Source organism: Typopeltis vanoorti, chromosome 19 (genome assembly GCF_054136105.1).
Source record: "Typopeltis vanoorti isolate ZY-2024b chromosome 19, IOZ_Tvanoo_1.0, whole genome shotgun sequence".
Lineage (NCBI taxonomy): Eukaryota > Metazoa > Arthropoda > Arachnida > Uropygi > Thelyphonidae > Typopeltis > Typopeltis vanoorti.
This window is the reverse complement of record NC_143567.1, coordinates 83,319,612-83,344,446: the sequence shown is the minus strand read 5'-3', so window position 1 is coordinate 83,344,446 and position 24,835 is coordinate 83,319,612. Positions and strand designations below refer to the sequence as shown.

Sequence of the window (24,835 nt, the reverse complement as noted above, 5' to 3'; positions counted from 1 at the left end):
CAGGGCATTGATCCTTGTCCTGATGAGGTCAATATACTCGAACCCAGGGAGGAGTCTGGTGCCATCCCTTACCCAATCATGCTGGGGAGGCACCAGATATGACTCTTTCAGAGGAGCACCATCTACAGAACAGTGCAACAGAGATGCCCATCTCTTGTGTTCTGTGGGTGCTGACTCGATTAAAGTACCTTGGTAATGGGACCAGCCTTTAGCCTGCCTAAAGTCTTCTTGTATTAATGGGCTATAGAAAGCCTCTCCACAGAAGAAGATAGTTCTAACTGTGCGATTCTTGACAGCTGAAGGCGTGGGATCAGCCATCTAAGTGATGGAACCCCAAGCCCACCATCCTTCACCCTCGCATGGAAATATGCAGTAGGAGTGTCAGGTGGCAGTCGGAGCCATGATCTCATGGCTGAATGGATAGCCCTGTCCATTCGGGACAGTACCGAGATATATGTCCTACCAAGCACCAACTTGTGGTAAAAGCGAGGTAGGAGATAGTAGGAAAGGAGAAACAGTCTTTGCTGGCGCTTGAGAGGAGCTTTCCTCAAAGAAGCAATCCCAGCTTCTAGGATAGAAGAGACAGAAGACCTTCCCTTTGGGGTGAACATGATACTGAGGTATCTCCACTCTTCCAGGATGGTCAAAGCATGCAATGGCCTCCCATGCAGCGAAAACTCTATAGTCTCGACCTTAAGCTTCTTGTCACGACCAGAGGAGACAACAGCTAAAGAGTAGGACTTCTCTACATTAATAGAAAGGCCTCGAATAGAGAAGTCAACTGCCTGGTCAAGGAGTTCCTGCAAGCCTATCTTAGTAGAGGCTACAAGAATAAGATCGTCTGCAAAGGCCATAGCATTAAAGGAAGAAGCACTTAGAGAGTAGCCTATATGGCTAGGAAGAGAATGAAGAAACTCATCTATGACACAGTTAAAGAAAAGGGGAGATAGAGGATCACCCTGGCAAACACCCCGCACTGCGGGAATAGAAGTTGCATGGGACCCTGTAGTGATAGTGATGGAGCTACCCAAGTATAGCTCCATAACATAGGAAAGAAACAGTTCTGGACATCTAGCAATAGACAGTACTCTAAGGAGAGCAGGAAGGGAGATGCTATCAAAGGCCTTTTGGAGGTCTAGCGATGCCATATATAGAGGCTTAAGGTGGCATTGGGAATCAGAGAGAAGAGAAGAAAGAAGATATATATTCTCGGCACAGCCATCCATAGGGACAAAAGCTCTCTGTCTATTATCATGCTGTATATGTTGCTGAAGTCGTTTAACTAATATTTTATGACAGAGTCTAAGTAACACAGGGGAGATGGTAATAAGTCTAAAGTCTGATGCACAGCTTGAAGTTTCTTTCTTCGGAATGAAGATAGTTCTTGAAGCACGTAGGTATGGTGGTATTACTTTACTGGAAAAGAGAATGTCCACTAAGTCTTGGGGAATCTTCAACGGCACCTTCCGAAGCCTAGACAAAGGAGAGCCATCAGGTCTGGAGGCAGAGAAATTGGATGGAAGAGCTGCTTTAATCTTCTGGATGGAGACAGGCTGGTATATTTGAAGGGCAGGAATGGACTTCAATATCATAGGTTGGTCATCATAATCAGGAAAGTGTGGAGGTGGAGCAGAAAAGACTATACTCCAGAATTTAACAAAATCATCATGTAAGTCTACTAGAGGTGGAGGGGAAGCACCGTCAAGGATGGTTTTGGCACATTGCCCTCTATTCTTTTTATAGAGGGCATGCATAGCTGCATAGGCTTTCTTCCTCTGCTTCCTATTTGACAAAGTCATTGTAGAATGAGAAGTAGGCTGATGTTGACGAGGCATGAAGTGTTCAGAGAATTCAGCGTGGAGGTAGTCATTCAACTGATCTGTGATATCCATTCCCAGAAGGTGAGTCTGGATGAGATATTTAAGAATTTGATGGTTATATTCTGGAAGATGAGGATCATCTAGAGATGATGATGTCAGTCTGAGAATCAAAGCCTCTTCTTCAACAGCAGGATGGTGGCTGGAAGATGGAGAGGCAGGTACAGGAGATACAGAGATATTACCTGTCCCTACCTGTGGCGGATGGGCTGCCAATTCTTGAAGTAAGGCTTTGTAACTGGTTTTCCATCTATGACACTTGATGGCATAGACGGAAAGAAATATTAAACCTTGCAGATTCACATCCCCCATATATCACTTTCTGATATCTGTCAGTCAGCCATCCTCTTATCCATGCTAATATTCTATAATCGAAACCCATATTCTCCAATTTATGCAACAGTTTACCATGCTGTATTCTGTCAAAATCCAAAAGTATCATGGTGTATCCACTCCCCTTGTTTAGTTCAAAGGTAACATTGTTAAAGAATGTGAGTAAGTTGCTAAAATGTGACCTTCCCTTAGTAAACCCATGTAGTTCATTGCAAAGTACAGATTCACTGTCAACCCGTTTCTGAATGTGAGCCCTAACCTGAAACACCCTCTGACCCTATAATCAAATCTAACACTCTTCGACCTCGAGTTCCTTATGTCACATACTGCTCGAGGAAGTTGTCGTGCAACAGCTCAATAAATGCATTTCATTCTTCTCATGAGATTCTACTGCTGCCCAATCAATACTTCGGTAATTAAAGTCTCCCATTACTCTTTTCATGCTCATCTTGTCTATTTGGTGATGAATTTCTTCATCACTAGCAACTGATCCACCAGGTCTGTAACAACACCCTACTATGTAATTGATCTTGTTAGATTCCAGCTCACACCAGATGGCTTCAAACTCACTGCCACATGAAATAATGTTATTAGTAGTATTACAATCATAGGTCTCAAGTCTAACTGGATTCAAGTCATCCAATATCATTAGCAGCATGCCCCCTCCTCTCCTATCCTTCCTAAAAATAGTGTATCTTTTATACTCGATATCAGTTAGTATGTCTGATTCTGATAGCCAGATCTCACTAATGCCTACAATCTTAGGTCCCAACATATTGACTAAGGCAACAAACTCTACCCCTTTCTTTCTGATACTCCTAGCATTCGTGTACAAACATAATAATCTATGTGCATGTTCTTCTGTATACTCTTGTCTGCATGACACAGTTGGACAACATACCGATCTCTATTCTTCTCTAGTGTCTTATACATGTAGACATCTTTGCACATGTTTGATGTGTCTGAACCGAACGAACACAAAGTTGAAATCGTTCTCTCCTTGTCAACATTTCCATGATAAAGCCCATTCCCATCATTGACACAGTTAGATAACATTGTTGCTCCAACACTCACATTCTCACAATTCCTCCCTTTATAATTTAGTTTTCTTGATTCTCTGTTAGAGATCTCATACCAGTTATTAGTTTTTCTAGACACCTGATATTAAACATATTCAGGTGTGGGCCGTCACTCTTATACAAATTCAATCTTCCCTCAAACTCACTCCACACTTCCAAAAACTCTCATCCATTCCTTCTACACACAGCTTACGCATAATCATAACCCTTCTTCTTAATTCATTTTTATCATATCAAGTCAAAATGCTGATGATTTTCACTTTCTTACTCTTCACTCTCATCTCTTCCAACAATCCTTTTATGTCCTCTCTCATACTGAACTTATTGCTAGTTAAGTTGTTAGAACCTACTACAATTACGATTTTGTTTACTTTACTTTTCTATTTTTCAATTATTTCCTTTATATTCTTAATTTTCGTTCCAGGAAAACTCGAAGTTATAACTCACTCATCAATAGTACGTTTTATTATAGAGTCACCATACAAAATAACATCCTTTTTACAAACAACGTCACTTATCTGATTTTCGTTACTTCCTGAATAACCTGTTTCTATGCTTTGTTGTTGTTTCTTATTTTGCTGCTTAATTTTCATTTTCTCCCTATGCTCATTTACATGCCTCATTACTTTTTGTAATTTCTGCATTGTTTCTTTGACAATCTGCTTTAATTTTGCTATTTTGGAGATTAATTCATTTTCATTAACCTCCTCCACAACTCCAATAACCTTGTTAGCGAGGCTAGCCTTCTTCTACTTGCCTGCAGTGCTCTTTTTAGCATTACTTTTCTTGTGCATTTTAAACTTATAATTATTATTGAAATATCTTAATAAAAAATATGTTATAAAAATGCTAAATACACTAAAATCTATGCTAATAAACTATAAAATAGGAATTTTCTAAGGATAAAACAGATGCAATAAAACAGACAAAAATCACAAATTTTACAACGGTGCTAAATTCACCAACCAACCACAATGTATCCTTGAACCAACCTGTATATAATTTATTATAGATAATATTTATATAATTTATTGCCTAACTGTAACTGTATTTTTGTATCTTTATATAAACTTTGTATACCTTGTACCAAATGTAATGGATATCCTTGTTTTTTCATTATATGAAGATAGTCTGAAAAGTTCTCAGCCTAACAATGAAAAAATGAATTTATAATTTAAAATTATTTTTATTTTTCAACATAATCTCCCTTAAGACTAATACATTTATTTCATCTATGCTCCAGCACCATTATTCCATCCCTGTAGTAGTTCTCAGTAAGATCTGCAAAATACCCCTCTACACCAGCAATCACCTCTTGATTCGAAGAAAAATGGTGACCAGCAAGGAAACGTTTTAGTTTTGAGAAGAGACAGAAGTCTGAGGGAACCAAATCTGGGGAATAGGATGGATGTTCCAACAATTCATAGTGCAGATCCCTTAATTTTCCCATTGCCAAAACACCTATGTGGGCAGGTGCATTGTCCTGATGAAAGATAATTTTTTCTTATGCAAACCGGGTCTTTTTCTCACGAATTTTTTCATCTAGTCTGGTTAAAACAGCAGAATAATATTCCCAGGTTATTGTTTTACCCTTTTCAAGATAATTAATAAACAAATTAATTTGCCTTTAGCATCCCAACACACCAATGCCATGATGATGGAACCGGCTTTGTCTTCTTTGGCACTGAATAACCGACTTCTGTCTACTGTTTTGACTGCTGTTTGGATTCTGGTGTGGAACGGCGAATCCAAGTCTCTTCCATAGTAATAAATTGATGCACAAAATCAGTTTTATTCTTGTTAAAACTCTCCTCATGCAAGTGCATTTTTGATCTGCTGTGAGTAGGCATGTCACCCATCTTCCAAAAAGCTTTCTCATATGCAATTCTTCATGTAAAATTTATCCTACACGTTTGAAATGCCTATAGTGTCAGTAATTTCATGCACTTTGACTCACCGGTCATCCAATACCATATCGTACACTTGATCAATAATTTCTAGTGTTGTTACACTTTTTGGACATCCGTCACGTGTATCATCTTCAAGGCTAAAAAATGGGCTGCCGAGTTTAAATCCTTTAAACTCGACAGCCCATTTTTTAATTGTTGAAAACGAAGGAGAAGAGAGCCCATAAACGTTTATGAACTTCGAATGAATTTCCTTTGGCATTAAACCTTCTTTTGCAAAGAATTTTATAACTGAATGATACTCAATTTTATCCATTTCAAGGGATACAGACAACACTTTTGCTTCAGACAGCTGTATAAAACAAACTACTCGATAGAATGACTTGCAATTTCACATTGATGCTTATGACAGATGTACAACTTAGAAAAAAAAATCTTTCCGATAGTGTTGCCATCTATGGTTGAGGCCGAGAACTTTTCATATATATATATATATATATACAGGGTGTTCGGGATAAATTTGACATATTTATAATTAATTATATTTTTCCGTAAGTTACATGTATTAACACACACTTCTCTTCATTTAAAAGTTTGGACCCTTCTTCATTCATATACAAGATGTCAGAAAGGATGGATAGCTGGAACCCACCTGAATCATGGAAGAGAATAACTTGTATCATGATGATTCGTGCCCGCCACCAAAATAAGGATATTACGACTGCTGCCCAATGCTCCATGAATACAGTAAAAACAATCAGGCATGAACTAGAGACTTGCAATGGTGACTACGAGGATGTAGCAAGAAGAAAGATCCCTAGCAGACGATCTGATTGCGTTCGTACAGCAGAATTCCTCGCAAATCTGCAGGAACAGGTGTTGAAGAACCCTGGCATTGGAATTCGGGCTTTGTTCGTGGAGTTGCTAACTGTAGTCAAGCCCTGGATAACAAGGGTAGCCAATGGTAGGCCGTATGTATGGCAGCAGGATTCGGCCCCTTGCCACACCTCTGGGAAAAGTCAAAAATGGTTGTCTGAAAATTTCTACGACTTCACCAGTCCAAATGTTTGGCCTCCAAACTCCCCAGACCTTAACCCCATGGATTATTTTGTATGGGGCGCAGTTGAAAAAGACACCAATCGCACTTCCAGTAATACAAAAGCCCAGTTAATGGATAAAATTAAAACAGTTTTTGCGGCCCTTCCCAGGGAGACTGTAGCATCAGCTTGTTCGAGGTTCCGAAGCAGAATTGAAGCTGTGATCGATGCTAATGGTGGTTATTTTGAGTAAATCTTGTTGATAGTATTGTAATTAACTCTGCCTGTAATGTTTTTTTGTCAATTCATTAAATTTAATAGATACAAAGAAGATTTTCTTTTTCCTTACGAAACTGTCAAATTTATCCCGAACACCCTGTATATGTATATATATTAAAAGTATCTCTTAATTGATGTCTTGAAGGCAGCAATAACACTCTGTTCCATGGGTTTCAGAAGTAAGATGGTATTTGGTAAACAAGTTAGTGGGTAGTTGTTGTAAGTACAAGTGGTTCATAAGTCACACACATGTCATAAGTTGAGGAGTGACTATTTTTTAAAATAATACAATTAAGCAACATAGCAGAAGCAAAATCTGGAATAACTTTCATTTAAATTAATTTGCTTTTAAGAAAAGGATAAATAACATCTAAACTGAAAACAGACTAGCATTACTTACGATCCAATATGCTCCCATTGCTGCTTTTCAAAGCTGTACAGAAGAAAAATGGAATAAAGCAGTGAACAATTTTGCAACTAATCAATATAAAAAATCAAAACTAATACCAATACCAACATAAATACTATACAGTACTGCAAAATGTCCAAGTGTTTGAAATCTTCTAGTCCAAAAAATCCAATAACATGGTATGGTAGAGACAAACTTAGTACAATTAAATTTTTTGCATAAGTATCAAGGATGACTTCAGTGTAAAATTCAAATATTATACAATAGACAAGTACCACAGAATCAACAATGCAAATATTATGATTCGTATGAATATTATAGCAAAGTTCTAATAATCTTTTGTGTGTGTGTGTATATTCTGGCAACCCCTGTGATAAATGAGTGGATGCAATTTTACAGGTTTCTGATTCAAATGGGTTGGTAATGACATTATACAAGGGTAATTTGGGATAAAAGGGGATGTTGAAATGCATGTACATGAATGCATGGAATAAGGGAGAGGAGTTTTGGCATTGGTCAGCTCAACTTGGCCAAAAATTATATGTGTCAGTGAGACCTGGTTGACAAAAAATGATATAGTTACAGGGATAGAACATAAAAGGTATTGTATTTTAAAGAAGGATAGAGGGAATAGGACAGGAGGTATGGTATTGCTGATGAAACCTGAAGAATTACAACCAAAAAAATTAGAAGTTAAAGATGATTTTAGGTCTGAGGGGGATAGATCATTTGAGGCTGTCTGGTGTGAGATAGAGGCAAATAGAACAAAATACATTGTTGGATGCTGCTATAAACCATGGGGGGTTCACAGGAAGATGTGCATGCTATGTATCAGCAGATTAGCACAATGAGTGTAGGCCGAACAATTATTATGGGGGACTTTAACTTTGGGGACATGGATTATTGGAAAGAAAGGGGACATGGCAAGATGGAAGTAGAATGTATACAGTTTTGTTAAGGCATAATTATCTGAAACATAATGTTACAGAGGAGACCAGGGGGTTGAGAGTGCTGGATCTGGTAATAGCATCAGATGATATATCCATAATCAAGGTAAATACTCTACTTCCGACTGGGGAGAGTGACCATGCAGTATTGTTCTGGGAAGATGCCAAATGTAGAATTCTCTGTCAAGAAAGGATTTATGGTGAACTACTCATATAAAGCTGGTAATTATGACAGACTTAGCAGTTATCTTGGAGAAGTACCATGGCTTGAGAAGTGTCAGAGATTGTTTGAGAGAAGCAGTATCAGACTGCATACACAAGGTCAGGAGGATAAACCAAGCAGGAATTAAGTGGATGAGTAGAGATATAAAGCAAAGAGCTGCATAAAAAAAAAAAGAAAAAGAAAAAAAAAGAAAGAAAGAAAGCACTGTGGAGGAAATATAAAGCAAAAGGTGATCAGCATACTACTCATGAGGCAATATAAAGTGCAAGCAAGAAGGGTGACTTGGTAAGAATGGCCAAATCCAATTATGAACACTATTTCTGAAGATTACAACCGCAAATTCAAGACAAATCAGTTCGTGGCAATTTGTACAACTGGTGAAGTAGAAACCCAACCCAAACATATGCACTGAACTTATCACAAAAGTATTCCTTACTGGCATGGAAACATACATTCCACACACTACTCTGAACTGCCATTCCCTAACTAAACCCTGGTTCCCCAAAAGATGTGCCAAGGCTGTACAGATGAAAAACCAGACATACTATAAGTGGCCGAAATCAAGAACCCCCATCTTTCTTTAGATCTTATACCGAAGCCCGAAACAGATGCAAAAAAACAATCTATGCTTCCAAAACAGAGTTCAAAAGAGCAAAAAGAAGAAAACTAGCAGCCTGTCCAAATGGCAGCCGAGCCTTTTGGTCTCTTGCCAAAGCAATTAGCTGTAACTTCTGCCCACACTATTCCCACCCTTATCATACCCAAATGGCTCTACTGCATCATCACCCACAGAAAAAGCCAATCTTCTGGCTTCACACTTTGCTTCCAATGTAAGCATAACTGACAATGGTAAATGTCCTCCAACCATTCCAGACACCCAACATACAATGTCCCCTATATCCTTTTGCCAGGATGAGATCAGAAAAATACTGTCCAAATTAGACACAAAAAAGTCTCCTGGCCCTGAATAGCATTCCTCCAATTGTCCTGAAAGTCTGTGCACCAGAACTGACTCTTATCCTATGTCACCTAAACCCTGGTTCCCCAAAAGATGTGCCAAGGCTGTACAGATGAAAAACCAGACATACTGTAAGTGGCCGAAATCAAGAACCCCCATCTTTCTTTAGATCTTATACCGAAGCCCGAAACAGATGCAAAAAAACAATCAATGCTTCCAAAACAGAGAGGAGTTTAGAAGGAGGGCCATAATCGCAAATGATATTATGCGCAGGTTATGCGGACGGTGTGGTGTGGAATTTGTGGACGTGTGGAATGAGTTTGATGGGCGAAAGGACTTATACAAGATGGATGGACTGCATTTGAATGGACTTGGTGTACGGAGACTGGAAAAAGTGTTGCTGAATGAAGTGAAAATGGATGTGCAGAACCAGGGAAACTAGAACTACCAAGGAGGGGGGGAAGTGGATATCCAGACATCAGTGAGACAGTTGAGTGTAAAAATGTATATAATGTACCTGAGCCAGCAATAAGGACAAAAAATGGAAATGGGATATTTAGAATAACGCATCAAGATAGGGGTGGGACAAAGGGAACACTGCAATTCATGTATACTAATGCCAGGAGTATTAGGAACAAGAAGGAAGAATTTTTGGCCTTGATTGGCTCTTCCTGGCCACAGGTTATTGGCATTAGTGAAACATGGCTGACGGAAGATGATATAGTTAGTGGGATAGAATGTGTAGGTTATAGTATGTTTAGGAGGGACAGAGAGAATAAAATTGGGGGAGGGGTGTTATTGATGATAGCTGATGAACTGCAGCCAAGGAGAATTGAAGTATTGCAGGATAGTGAAAGGAGCTCATTTGAGGCTATTTGGTGTGAGATTGATACTAGCAGAATAAAATATACAGTTGGGTGCTGCTATAGACCAGGTGATGGAATAGATGGTGGAGATGGTATGCATAAACAAATTGATGAAATGAGTGGAAGGAGGGTAATTATTATGGGGGATTTCAACTATGGTAACATTGATTGGAAGGAGGAGAGGACACATGTGAGGAAGGAAATGGATTTTATTCAATTATTAAGGGATAACTATCTGAAACAGCATGTAATTGAAAATACTAGGGGTGTGAGAGTGCTTGACCTGGTAATAGTATCTGAGAATTTGACTGTAATGAATATGACCATGTTGCCACCTATTGGTGAGAGTGATCATAAGGTCTTGACCTGGGAGATGGCTAAAGGTGTGAAATTTGTGATTAAGACAGGGTATATGTGGAATTACCGTGCTGGCAAGTATGACAAGCTTAGGAGATTGCTTGGATCAGTGCCATGGCATGTACAACTGCAAGGGCTGGACGTCGATAGAGCATGGGAAGTGATCAAAGAGCATTTACAAGAGGTTATGGCTGATTGTATACCTAAGGTCCGAATAGTGAAACAAGGAGGGGTTAAATGGATGAATAACACCATTAAGCTTGAGCTGCAAAAAAAGAAACAACTATGGAGGGAATTTAAAGAAAGGGGTGACCTGCAGGCACACGAACGGTATAAAGTACAGGCTAGAAGGGTAACGAATGTGGTAAAAACAGCAAAAGCCGATTATGAAAGGAAACTAGCTATGCAAGCAAAAGAGAATCCCAAACAGTTCTTTCAATATGCTGCAAGCAAGAAAAAAACTGTACATGGCAAAATGATTTTAAGGAATGACGATGGTAAAGAGTTCACTGAACCAGTCGATATAGTGGAGTTACTGAGCGCGCACTTTGCAAAAGTATATCATCCAGGTGGTGATATTGAAAAAATGAAGGAACTATTAGTTTATATGGGAATTGTGATGAATGAAGTGGAGGTGAATAGTCTATTACAGAACCTTAATGTGAATACATCTGTGGGATTGGATGGTATACCGGCACGGGTCTTGCATGAAGCGACTAATGAATTATCAGTGCCCTTGACCATGTTGTTTAATCTGAGTCTCAGGTCTGGCTTAGTCCCGAAGGCGTGGAAAGAGGGGAAAATAGTTCCACTGCATAAAGGAGGATCCAAGACTATGGTTGCAAATTACCGACCGATCAGCATATCAGGAGTCGTTGTCAAGGTCTTGGAGAAAGTAGTCAAGGGAAAAATACAGGAATGGATTGATGAAAATGAGATACTGTACAGAGGACAGCATGGCTTTGTGAAGGGTAGATCATGCCTCAGTAACTTGCTCAAGTTTTATAACAGGGTGACGGCTGAACTGGATAAGGGAAATGGGTTTACAGTGATACTGCTGGACCTGGCAAAGGCGTTTGACAGGATACCACATGGAATTCTAATCTGTAAACTACAACATATGGGAATGGATATAGGGTTGGTGAGATGGATAGCTGGGTGGTTGATGGAGAGATATCAAAGAGTAGTTTATTCAGGAGTAGAGTCCAAAAAACGGCCTGTGACTAGTGGTGTGCCACAGGGTTCTGTTCTTGGACCACTGCTGTTTAATCTGTTCATTAACGATATAGGGAATGGTCTAAGTGGGACAGTTCATTTGTTCGCTGATGATGCAAAGTTGGGTAGGGCGATAGTGAATGCAGAAGATGTCAAAGTCTTGCAAGATGACTTAGATAGATTGGAGTTCTGGACTAAGGAGAATGGATGTCAATTTAATGTGACAAAATGTAAGGTTATGCATTTCGGAGTGAAAAGATTCGCAGCAGTATACCACATTGGTGGAACTGTACTCCAAGAGATTGATGAGGCCAGGGACTTGGGAGTGTTGGTGGATAGGGAGATGAAGTTTAGGGGGCACATTGCGAAAGTAGCTAAATCAGCTCATCAACTCACTTGGTTGTTGAAAAATACCTTGACGAGCAGAGAAAAACAAGTTATTATACCTCTGTACCGAGCCCTGATAAGACCTCATCTCGACTACTGTGCCCAGATTTGGTCACCTCGGTTTCTTCTTGATGGGGAGGAGGTTGAGAGGATCCAGAGGCGAGTGACTAAGATGATAGCAGGTCTATGGAATGAACCATATGAGAACAGGTTGAAGATTTGTGGGTTGCAGAAACTAGTTGATAGGCGAAAAAGGGGAGATATGATTGAGACATTCAAATTGCTAAAAGGATTCTATAGGATTAATTCAGATGATATTTTTGAGATCAGGACTGGTGGTGGGAGAACTAGGGGACACCCATGGAAGCTGGGCAAGAGCATGGTTAGCAGGGGTGTTAGAGCTGGGTTCTTTACTTTTAGAGTGGTAAATGAGTGGAATAAGCTGCCAGAGTCTGTTGTGGGTGCTATGACAGTGAGCGAGTTCAAGGCAAGGTATGATAGATACTGTGAGAATGTTGAACAGCTGTGTGAACATGATGTTTAGGGCCTCCCTCGATGAGTCTAAGGCCTCCTGGAGTAGCCCACTCTCTTACTCCACTGGAATCTATCCCACAACCTGGAAATTGGCCTATATTCAACCCATTCCCAAGAAGGGCAATGCTGTCCAACTACCACCCTATCTCGCTTACCTCAGTCCTGTCAAAAGTAATGGAAAAAGTCATAAATTCCCAACTCCTACACTATCTTGAAGGCCCGCCAGTATGGATATGGATTCTGTCCCTGCCAATCAACAGGAGATCTGCTCACATATGTCACCCATCTCTGGACCAAATCCAATGGAGAAGTTTGGCAAATCTCAAGTGGTTGCACTTGATATCTCCAAAGCTTTTGACTGGGTCTGGCACAGAGGCTTACTAAGCAAACTGCCATCATTTGGTCTGTCCCAGGACTTCTGTAGTTGGATTGCCAGCTTTCTGTCTGGATGCGCCCTGTGTGTGATGGTAGATGGTTCATTATCCTCTCACCATTCAACTAATGCTGGGGTTCCAAAGGTTCTGTCCTCTCACCAACCCTCTTCCTGCTATATATCAATGACCTACTTCAGTTGACCTCTAACTCAATACACACAGTTTTGCAGATGACAGCACATTACACTCCTCCTTTTCATTTGACAAACCTTGCCCTACACAACTCACATCAACCTACAGAAAATCAACCACCACCGCTCTCAATTCCGATCTCCAAGCCATCCTCCAATGGGGTTCGGATAACCTCATGAATTTCAATGCTAATAAAACCCAGTTCTGTCTTATTTCCTATAAAAAATAACAATTTTTTCCCAGTATTCTTTTTGATGATATCCAAATTTCCAGACAGTTTGAGATTTCTCTTTTTGGAATTACCTTAACATCAAACCTCTCCTGGCATAAACACATTACAACCATTGCATCCTCAGCTTCAAAACACTAGGATTTCTCTTTTGCTCAAGACATTAATTCACCCCTGAACAACTGTTAACATTATACAAATCACAAATCTCCCCAGCTATCGAATACTGCTCCCACATATGGGGTAGAGTCCCTAAAAGCTCCCTCTAAATGCTTGACTCAATATAGAGGAGAGCAATTAGACCTATTAATGGCCCATCTCTTCCCAACTCATTCCCCCCGCACGTTCGGCCAGATGTCTGGTTTCAGCAATATGTATATTCTACAAATATTTTCATGGAAAATGCTCATCAGAAATGACATCAATATAGCCAATATAGACTGGGATGACGAGATAGCAACTGCAATTAAACAAAACAAGTTTCTTGAGTTTTTAAGGGATAACTACCTTAGGCAGTATGTAACAGAAGGCACACAAGAATTAGGGGTTGTTGGACTTGATCATCTCATCAGAGGATATTATTATTATGTGATGCCTCTAGGGAGTCCACTTATACAATTCTCTATTTCCACCACTCAATCTACCCACTATAACAATCATCTACGGCATCTACTGCCCACCACCACCACTAGTATTTTCACAGACAATCACAAACATTCATGCCCACTATAAATGAGGTGTCAAATCTTTCTGTAGTTCGTGATAGTGACCACGAAGTGATTACCTGAGTGGTTGCCAGCCATGTGAGGAAAGGGTATGTGTGGAACAACAAGGCTGGTGATTGTGAAGAGCTCAGGAGACAACTTACAGGTGTAGCATGAAATGAGGAGTTAGTTGGAAAAGAGATCAATGCAGCTTGGGGAATATTCAAGAACTATCTAGTAGAAGCAATGTCTAAATGTATTCCAAGGGTCAGAAGGTTAAATAAGGTAGGTGTGAAATGGATGAATGAAGAGATTAAGCATGGAATATGGAAAAAAAAAAGAAAAAAAAAGCTTTATGGAGGCAACATAAGAGGAGTGGTAATATTCAATTCCATGAAAAATACAAAGAACAGGCAAGGCGGATGATTTGGTTGGTAAGGATAGCAAAAGTTCAGTATGAGAAAGAAGCATTTTACTTAAATATAAAGAGCTAATAAGCTTCATTTCGGCAACAAAAACATTATTTAAATTAAGGGGATATTAAATCCCACATTGTTTTAAAACCGAATAAGAAACTCAAAGATTGGAATCAGAGAGTTTCTTGCCGAATATAGTGAACTATAAAGTATCGGCGACCACTAGCATTTGCTAAATGCAAGTGACCCTAGCACGTAGTGCAATACCGGAAATCTCGCAGCAAAGTCAGTAAAGTTCTGATCGCTATTCTTAGGTATTTTCCATAATGTAAAAACACATTTCCCAGGAAATGTATGCTGTTCTTACATTATGGGAGGTCACTACCCAGACCAGTTTCAGCCTTTTTTGAGGCTTCATCAGTGAGTAGCTAGACCAAGTTAATACCAAAGTGTATAGCGAAAAGAACTTATACTCTGCTATACGAGTTTCCAAACAGGTGCAACGATTAAGTTACTTAAATATAAAGAGCTAATAAGCTTCATTTCGGCAACAAAAACATTATTTAAATTAAGGTTTCTTATTCGGTTTTAAAACAATGTGGGATTTAATATCCCCTTAATTTAAATAATGAGAAAGAAGCAGTTAGCTAATGAAGCAAAAAAAAAAAAAAAATCCCAGGAAGTTCTTTTGGAATGTAAACAGCAAAAGATAAGAATGATTATGGTAGGATGGCACTGACTGGAGAAATTGGTATAAGGACAACTGCTGTGGAAGTTATAGTTGAGATATTAAATGAGCAGTTCATAAAGATCGTTCATCTTGTGAATGTGATATCACGTAGAGTTTGAGAGCAGTGAATGATGAGGAGAAGAGACTGGCTGAGTGAGGAAGAAGTATATGGAGAATTAAGCAAACTTGATATTAATAAGGCTGTGGGATTTGATGATATATCACTGCATATTTTGAAGGAATGTGCCAGGGAGTTGACATCTTCCTTGAAATATTTGTTTAATATTAGTCTTAGATTGGGTAAGTTCCAAAGGAGTGGAAGAAAGGCAAGATTGTACTGTACCACTTCATAAAGGAGGTGACAGAAGTCAAGCGTCAAATTTTAGGCCAATAACTGTGGTTAAAGTGTGGGAAAGGCTGATGAGAATCAGGATCCAGAATTTGGTTGGCAACAATAATATTATATTTGATGGACAGCACAGATTTGCTAAAGGGAGTTCATGTTTTAGTAATCTACTTACTTATTACAATAAGGTGACAGCAGCATTGGATGAGGTAGATGGATACACAGTAGTATACTTAGACTTTGCAAAGGCTTTTGATAGATTACCACATGACAGGTTGATAGTCAAACTAGAGTGAATGAGGTTGGATATCAGACCAGTGCATTGCACTGGAGATTGGCTGTTTGATAGGCATCAACAAGTTGTGTATGGGGGACAATATTCCTGAAAAGGAAAGCCACTAGTGATGTGCCTCAGGGGTCTATTTTTTTTTTAAGGCCATTGCTGTTCATCCTGCATTATTAATGATGTTGGGGAAGATCTGAATGGGCAGATGATGCAAAGTTGGGACTAATTATGAGGAATAGAGTAGATGTTGTGGCCTTACAAGAAGACTTGAATAGATTGAGTGAATGGGAATGAGAGTGGGGATGCCAGTTCAATGTTGCAAAATGTAAGGTTTTAGAATTTGGAAAACAATGATGGGATGTAGAATTAACTCTTAGTGGGGATATATTGTTGGAGGTGGAGGAAATAAGAGATTGTGGGGTGATGCTGGATAAGGATCTGAAATTTAGAAGATATATTGACAAAATTGTAAAGATAACACACCAAATTCTGAGAATGTTGTGGAGACAGTGACTACTAAAAGTAAGAAGTTTCTGGTTCCATTGTATAAGGCTCTGATTAAGACTACTGTGCACAGATTTGGTCACCTGGCTTTCAAAAGAATGAAAATGTTGGAGAGGGTCCAGAGGCGATTGACCAAAATAGTTTCTGATTTCTGGAATGTTGAATATGAAGAAAGGTTGAGACGATGTTGTTTGCAGAGTCTAGTGGATAGGAGTAAGAAGAGTGATATGATAGAGACATACAAGTTAATAAGGGATTGTTATAGGATTAATATTGAAGTAGTTTTTCATAAAATGATGGGAAATTGTGGGAGAACAAGAGGTCATCCCTGGATGCTATATAAGGAGGGTGTGAGCAGGGGAATGAGAATCAGGTTTTTTTAGCATGGAGATTGTGAATGACTGGAATGCATTTCTTGAGAACGTGGTGTCTGCAGAGAATTTGAATGTGTTTAAGGTGTGGTATGATGAGCTGTGTGTATGACAAAAGGGACCTCATAGATGAGTCTGTGATGCAATGAGATCTTGGTATAATAATAATAAAACTTTCTTATATACTTTTCTTTTCAATATGAAGTTTATTTTTATCCTTCTCCAAATTGAATGGTGATTATTTCCTATTTTCTCCTGTATTTTCTCTTGTGTCCTGATCCAGCATGAAAATGTCATTATCAAGAATAATATAATCATTAATATTTTTATTTCTTGCATCTTCTCTCCATGTGAATTTCTTGTTGCACTTCTTATGTTGGAGCATAGTTTTAGTGATGACTATTTCATGTGTTCAACAGATATCCAGCGGATACCAATATTATTAGCTTTGTCTTTTCTCCAAAATTTCCTGACACATTTCTATAAGTCTGGTATTAATTTCTTATTCTGCTATTTAGATTTCCAACAAGGACCACCCATTATTTTTTCCATACATTAGATGCCTTTTCTGATAAATGAAAAAAAAAAAAAAAAAAAACCTCCTACTTCTTCTTTAGTAGAGCTTTTTGTGAAGTCATAGGCAGAAATTAAACCTTATCTAATTGTCTATTTATTTTAATGTTTGCCACATCACTATTTGATAATGCCCCTTCTATTCAAGAAGTTTATCCTTGTGCTTAGTGTTGAGTATTATAGCTATTCCTTCTTTCCTTAGAAGAATCTCACCTGTTTTTGTCTTCTTTTTGGGTAACACCAATTATTTCAACTTGATACTTTTCTAATTCTTCTGCCAGTTCAACTTCTTTCCCATGTGATACTGATTACATTGATGGTGTCTAACATCATTTCTCCTAATGTGTGTTTGAGTTTGTTCTAACAACTTACTTCTCACTGCTTTCCCTGATGCAAACAGCAGGGACAGTGTTTAACTAGCAATGTCCTAGCTAGCATAACAGCCAGCTAAAGGTATAAACTGTTATTTCCATAAAATTATACACAGTGAAATAATAGGGCAAAATTTGATTATATCATAGAACTGTTACAAATTGAAAGACAGTATCAGAGAACTATAACAAAAAAGACTTACAAATCATACAAAGAAAATAAATGAAGATACAGATATAGAAAATGAATGAATGGCAAAACATTAAACAAATAGTAAAACAAGCAGCATATGAAGCCAAAGGAACAAAACTGTAAAGAAAAAGGAAAGGACTCAGAACCTGGAACCCAGAAATAGAATCTTTGATAAGAAAGAAAAAGGAAATGTATCTTAAATGGTTAAACAACAGAACAATAGGAAATGAAATAGAATATAAAAGAATCAGAGCAATAACAAGAAGAGAAACCAGGAAAATCAGAAGACAAGACCGAGAAAAATTTGTATCAAGATTAGAGCATGCCATAAATGGACCTCAACTAAAGAGCTAATTAATCATTAAAAAAAAAATGACTCAAGAAACAAAGGATAACCTACAATTAGAAGGCCCTCCACAAAAGAATGGACCAATCACTACACCCAGCTTCTAAACAATAATAATCAAATTGAAATAAAACAAGTAATAAGTCAGGAAACAAATGAAGAACCAATACAGTTAAATGATCTAAAGAAAATATTGGAAAAACTAAAAAATAGAAAAGCTACAGGAGAAGATGGAATAAATTCAGAACTATACAAATACAGCTCTAAACCATTTCATTCCATCCCACATGAATGGAAGACAGCAATAGTCATAAACTGCCAGCAAAGGTTTGTCGAGTGTCTGCTACTAATGGCTCATGCAAAACGTTAAGCAAGTTTGAGTGTGGTTAGTAATTGGAAGTGGTTCAATTGTTTGATGCTGTTGGAACACTCTCCCTTGATGAGTCTTTAGACTCCCTGGAGGTGTCACATAATAATAATAATATTCAAAAAAGGAAACAAAGAACTGCAGAAACTACAGAGGAATATCCTTATTAAATACATGCTATAAAATATATCTAGATATAATTAAAAGTAAATTAGCACCATGGGGCCGAGGAAATTATTGGAGAAGAACAGTAAGGCTTTAGGAAAGGAAGATCCTGCACAGTTTCCACATTTACACTCAAACAAATTATAGAAGAATAGGATTATAAAAGAATAGAATTTAACCTGCCAACATATGTGGTCTTCCTGGATTATAAGAAAGCATATGATCAAATCAACAGAACAAAATTAATCAATATACTGTATGAACTGAAAGCTCCACCTAAAACCAAAAAAGCAAAGCAATAGCAAATATAATGGAAGAAAGCTATATTAAAATTAAGATTAATAATGAAACAACTGAAAAAATTAAAACCAACAGAGTTCTCTTTCAAGGAAGTGGATTATCACCAATACTCTTCAATGTATATATATATATATATATATACACATTGAAGAGTATATATATACTCTGAAGAGTATATATATACATTGAAGAGTATATATATATATATATATATATATATATGGAAAAAATTTCAAGTGAGTGGAGGAAAAACAAAATCATAGGAATTAAAATAGGAAATAAAGAATTAACCAGCCTTTTGTATGCTGACGATCAAGTTATTTTTGCTGAAAATGAAGACCAATTACAGAAAAATCTACACGTATTGAACAAAACAATAGAACAGTATGACATGAAAATCTTAATAAATAAAACGAAATGAATAGCATTTCAAGGTAAAGAAATTAAAAGATGTAAACTAGTCATTCACAACAAAGTAATAGAACAAGTGAACAAATTTAAATATCTAGGAAATTACATAAGCCCCAATGGAGAAATCGACATTGCATATAAAAAGTAAAAATTCCTAGCAGTCATTGGAACTTTGAACAGACACTTCAATAAACAGATGTCTAGAACAACCGAAATAAAACTATACAAAATAATAGTCAAACCAATTCTGAAATATGGCAGTGAAACATGGACTTGGGGAGAACGAGATAAAAGACAAGTGAAAGATGCAGAAATGAAGTTCCTATGACCACTCGCAGGTTATAAAAGAATACACAAGATAAGTAATGAAGAAATAAGAAAACAATTTTTCATAATTAACATAAAAGAAGCCATCACAAACTATAGAAATAACTGGAAAAACCACATAGAAAGAATCAATGAGGACAGATGGCCCAATATTGTCTGGGAGTATAAACCAAAGGGACACCGATCAAGAGGGACACCCAGAGGAGATGGGCAGAAGACTTTTTAAATCCTTGAAAACATTACAGGCAAACAATTGCCTAATAAGCAAAGTCAAGAAGAAGAAGATCATAGCATGATAATCATTTATGAATACAGAAAAACAATTGCATCTATATATATGAGATCTGTCTTATTATTATTATCGTCAGACCTTATGGAGTCAAAGCATCATCATGGAAGGTCCCTATGTAATGCACACAGCTCATTATATCATGCCTTAAATATACTCACATACTCTGCAGTTACCACATTCTCAGGCAATGCATTCCAATTATTCACTATTCACCACTCTCTCTCTCTCTCTCTCTCTCTCTGTAAAAAAACCTGCTTCTAATTCCTTTGCTCCCACCCTTCTTATACAGCTTCCTGAGGTGACAAGATGCCATTCTAGGAAGCTGATCTTACTTCTTCACATCAGTATCCTCTGAATTGCTACCAGAAATCACACTCTCCTCAAGATTTTAGCAATGTGTCCTCTAAATTTTAGGTTACTATCCACACTCACTCCCAAGATCTCTTATTTCCTCTACCTCCTTATTCAATATATTCCCATCAAGTGTGGGGAATATATTGAATAAGGTTATCCTTTAACATTCCATCTTTGTTTTCCAATTTTTCATGGAAAAATTGATGTCTGTTCATGTCCTCTTGTAAAGTCACACCTTTTTTTACCCCCATAGTTCTTCCCAACTTTGAATCATCAGCAAACAGCAGAACATCCTCAGTCAAACATTCCTGAATATCATTGGGGGAATGGCCCTAAAATAGATCCCTGAGGCACCCCTAGTGATTTTCCTCTTTGAAGATATTGTTTCCTCCCATACACAATTTGCTGATTCTTATCAGACAGCCAATTTCCAATCCAATGCACTAATCTATTCCAATTTAACTATCAACTTCTCATATGTCACTCTGTCAAAAGCCTTTGCAAAATCTAAGGATATCACTGTGTATGCACCTCCTTTATCTAATGCACCTTATTGTAATAAGTAAGGAGATTACTTAAACATGATCTTCTTTTAACAAATCCACACTGAACATCAAAAAGAATCTATGCTGTCAATCCAATTCTGAATCTTAGTCCTCACTCACTGCTCTAACACTTTAACCAGAACACCTGACACAGAGATTGGCCTAGTGACCTTCCTCTTTGTCTTTGCCCCTCCCATATATGCAATTCGGCACAATTCTTAGCACATCCTTTATGAAGTAGTAGAATCTTGCTTTCCTTCCACTCCTTTGGAACTTGGCCCAATGTAAGATTTATATTAAACAAGTATGTTAAGGCAGATGTTGCCTCTCTGGCAAAACATAAGGTTATATATCATTAAGTACCACAGCCTTATTAACATCAAGTTTACTCAACCCATCATATCCTACTCACTCACAGTCAGTCTCTTTACTTCCCTTTCCACTATTATTATTATTATTATTATTATTATTATTATTATTATTACCACGGGCTACTCCAGGAGTCCTTAGACTCATCGAGGGAGGCCCTAAACATCATGTTCACACAGCTGTTCAACATTCTCACAGTATCTATCATACCTTGCCTTGAACTCGCTCACTGTCATAGCACCCACAACAGACTCTGGCAGCTTATTCCACTCATTTACCACTCTAAAAGTAAAGAACCCAGCTCTAACACCCCTGCTAACCACGCTCTTGCCCAGCTTCCATGGGTGTCCCCTAGTTCTCCCACCACCAGTCCTGATCTCAAAAATATCATCTGAATTAATCCTATAGAATCCTTTTAGCAATTTGAATGTCTCAATCATCCACACTGAACATCAAAAAGAATCTATGCTGTCAATCCAATTCTGAATCTTAGTCCTCACTCACTGCTCTAACACTTTAACCAGAACACCTGACACAGAGATTGACCTAGTGACCTTCCTCTTTGTCTTTGCCCCTCTCATATATGCAATTCGGCACAATTCTCACTCAAATTCTCAAATTCTCACACAATTCTCACTATGCTCAAACTGTGCATGATGTCAATTCACAAGAATGATTTTCCTTTATGAGCTGCTCATTTAATATCTGAACTATACTGACTACACTGGTTATCCTTTAACCATTTTCATGAACTAGTATCATCCTTCCATAATCATTCTTTGTTTTGATGTCTACATATCAAAAATAACTCTCTAGGTTTTTTTTTTCTTTCCCTTGACTTCACCAGCTAACTGCTGCTCATATTGCACTTTTTCTATCCTTTCCAACTGAGTCACATTTCTTGTCTGTTCTTTTTACTTCTCATGAAATTGATTACTACTACTACACATCTTATGCTGCCTCCATAATGCCTTCTGCTGCTCATACTGCACTTTTTTCTACCCATTCCAACTGAGTCACATTTCTTGTCTGTTCTTTTTACTTCTCATGAAATTGATTACTACACATCTTATGCTGCCTCCATAATGCCTTCTTCATCTAGATTGTACTGTTTGAGATATAGGATATTACAAAAATCCTGGGATATCCCTGCAAATATCTGACTTATGCCAGATAATCTGAAATATTTGACATGCAGGATCTGACATATGCACAGCACAAAAAAAAGCAGCAATTACGAAAAGAACCAGAAGAAAAACGTCAAAGTGGAGACAAAACATGCACAATCAATTATAAAGAAAGACTACTAGTGAGAAAATCAAACTCTATAAATAACCAGCATGGAAACCTGATCCCAAACACATAAGGAACATGTGGGAAGTGGGACTGATATGGTCAAAAGCAAACTGCACAGAACCTTTCAGATCCATATTCCCAAATATGAATGTTGGACAGTGCTTGGCATGATGTTTGGGGCCTCCCTCGATGAGTCTCTAAGGATTTCATGGAGGCCCATAATAATAATAATAATAATATTATCTTCAGAAACTATTGCTGTATTTAGTTTTGCATCATCAGTGAACAACTGATTTCTCTTTAAACCATTTTCTATATCACTGATATACAAATTAAATAGCAACAACCCAAATATGGAGTCCTGTGGTACACCACTAGTCAAATACTGTATTCTCCTGTATTCAATTTCTCCCAGTATATTACTCCCTTCTCAGTAGCTACTCTTGGTCCATCTCACCAGCTTCATCCCCACTCCGATTCTATGTAGTATCCCGTAGAATGCAATATAATAAATTTAGTTTAATCCTTTATCCCAGTGAGAGCAAACAAAGTTTGCACCTGAAAATATCTTCAGGACTGAATATAGTGTTTTACTATCTTACCTTGGTAAGTAGTACAACACAGGCAACTCGTAGCAAAGGTGGAGCAAGCCACCAACACTCCTATCCCAGTATCTCCCATAATGCAAAACACATCTCCTTGTGGATATGTATAATGTTATGCATTAAGGAATTGGCCACTACCCAGACTAGTTTCAACCTTTATTGAGGTCTCTTCAGTGGGAGCCAGGCCCAGAGTTGGAGATACTAGGCAGAAGCAGTAGCAAGGTCATCTTTACCTATAGGAGTTGCCAAAAGGTTTGCCACCTTTTTTTTATTAAATTACTCTGGATAATTTAATAAAAAAAAGGTTCACTGCATGAAACCTGTTATTCTCCATTTTTATGAAAAATGTGAACACAGTCATTTTAAATGTTTGCCAAACGAGAACTATGCATCGCAAGTGGCTAAAATTTTGCCAGGGGTCATGAAAAAGATGTGAGTGCTGACACTGGTATGAATGAATTGTGTCACTGTCTACTGGAAATTTACCAAACTTTTCAAACAACCCTCGTATAACATATAAAAAACTGACTTTGCAATGCATATTAAGAACACTATTCTCTAATGAATAGTGTTCTTAATATGCAAAATCAAAAAGTGCTGACTGTTATTTTAATATTCAATAATTAATTATATTTTGATCTAACAGAAATGAGTTTTTATTATTAGGCACATGAGTTACAAAAAATATATTTCAAATAGCATATTTAATCATATAAAATATATCTTAAAATGATATATAAACAGACATTTAATTAAATACTGAACAGAATATGTTCATTTTTTCTAAAGTAATGCATAATTTTAAATATTTTAAACATCATAAAACCAGGCATCCTGAAAGATGCAATTCAGAAACTGAACTAATTCTGTACCTTCATCAATGAAGTAATGTTGCCTTTTATTTCAAAATTATCAGTTAATTTAGTTCAGAAGTCAATTTACCATGTCCCTCACCTGTTATAATACGTGTACTTGGTTCTGATGGCCTTTTTTGGGTGAGTTTGATGTCAGGGTTTGGTGAAGTAGGAGACTTGACTTTAAAGTAAGAAGAAAAAAATGCAAGTAAAATAATATAGAAAATAAAATTATTATGAAATTACATAACATAAAACACAGCAAACAGTCAAAATAAACACCCATGTTAATTAAAAATATACAATTACTTAAAAAAATATTAATTAAAAAAGCAACAGTTACTTAAAGCAAAATTAAACATCTCAGATTTAAATTAAATTTATTAAATAAAATGTTTAATCTTAAAGGTGCAACTTAATACACTGAACTTAACAAGTAATAATAAATATTGATAACAGAAATATTTAAGGCGGTCTCTGATTACAAAAACATTAAAAGAGAACAATAAAATCTTAATGTTCATAGCATTATGTCTGGTATTAACCATAATTAAAAGAGATGTAAAAATCGTTTATCTGGTTTCTTACACTTGTATGGTGTACTTCATCAGGAATAAAGATATTTTTAATATGACAACAAATAGCAACAGAATGATTTATAACAGATAAACGTATGTTGATGAAACAGATAGCACATACCATGTCCAAATGTCATACATGTGATTTATCACTGATCTATATAATGTCTCTATCAAAAAAGGTTCTAAGTCTCTTAGGTCTTTTATACTAGCCTACTACAGGTGGGCTAAGAATAGACTTCAATTTTTATTATACTGTGTCAGATTTCATGTTATTACAGAGATTTCTTTAAAAATGTGAATAAACCTGTTTGGGGTGAGAAGTAGGA

General features: G+C 37.3%; 1 protein-coding gene across 1 annotated transcript in view; it reads right to left on the bottom strand.

Moving 5' to 3' along the window:
• Positions 1-24,835, bottom strand: part of LOC150096303 (calcium/calmodulin-dependent protein kinase type II alpha chain-like) — a 736,535-nt gene that overhangs the window by 116,635 nt on the left and 595,065 nt on the right. The window contains exons 15-16 of the mRNA XM_090409027.1: positions 24,029-24,109; positions 6,913-6,945 (exon numbers count right to left, since the gene is read on the bottom strand). Of these exons, the coding sequence (XP_090265153.1) occupies positions 6,913-6,945; positions 24,029-24,109 (114 nt within the window). The remainder of the gene's footprint in view (positions 1-6,912; positions 6,946-24,028; positions 24,110-24,835) is intronic.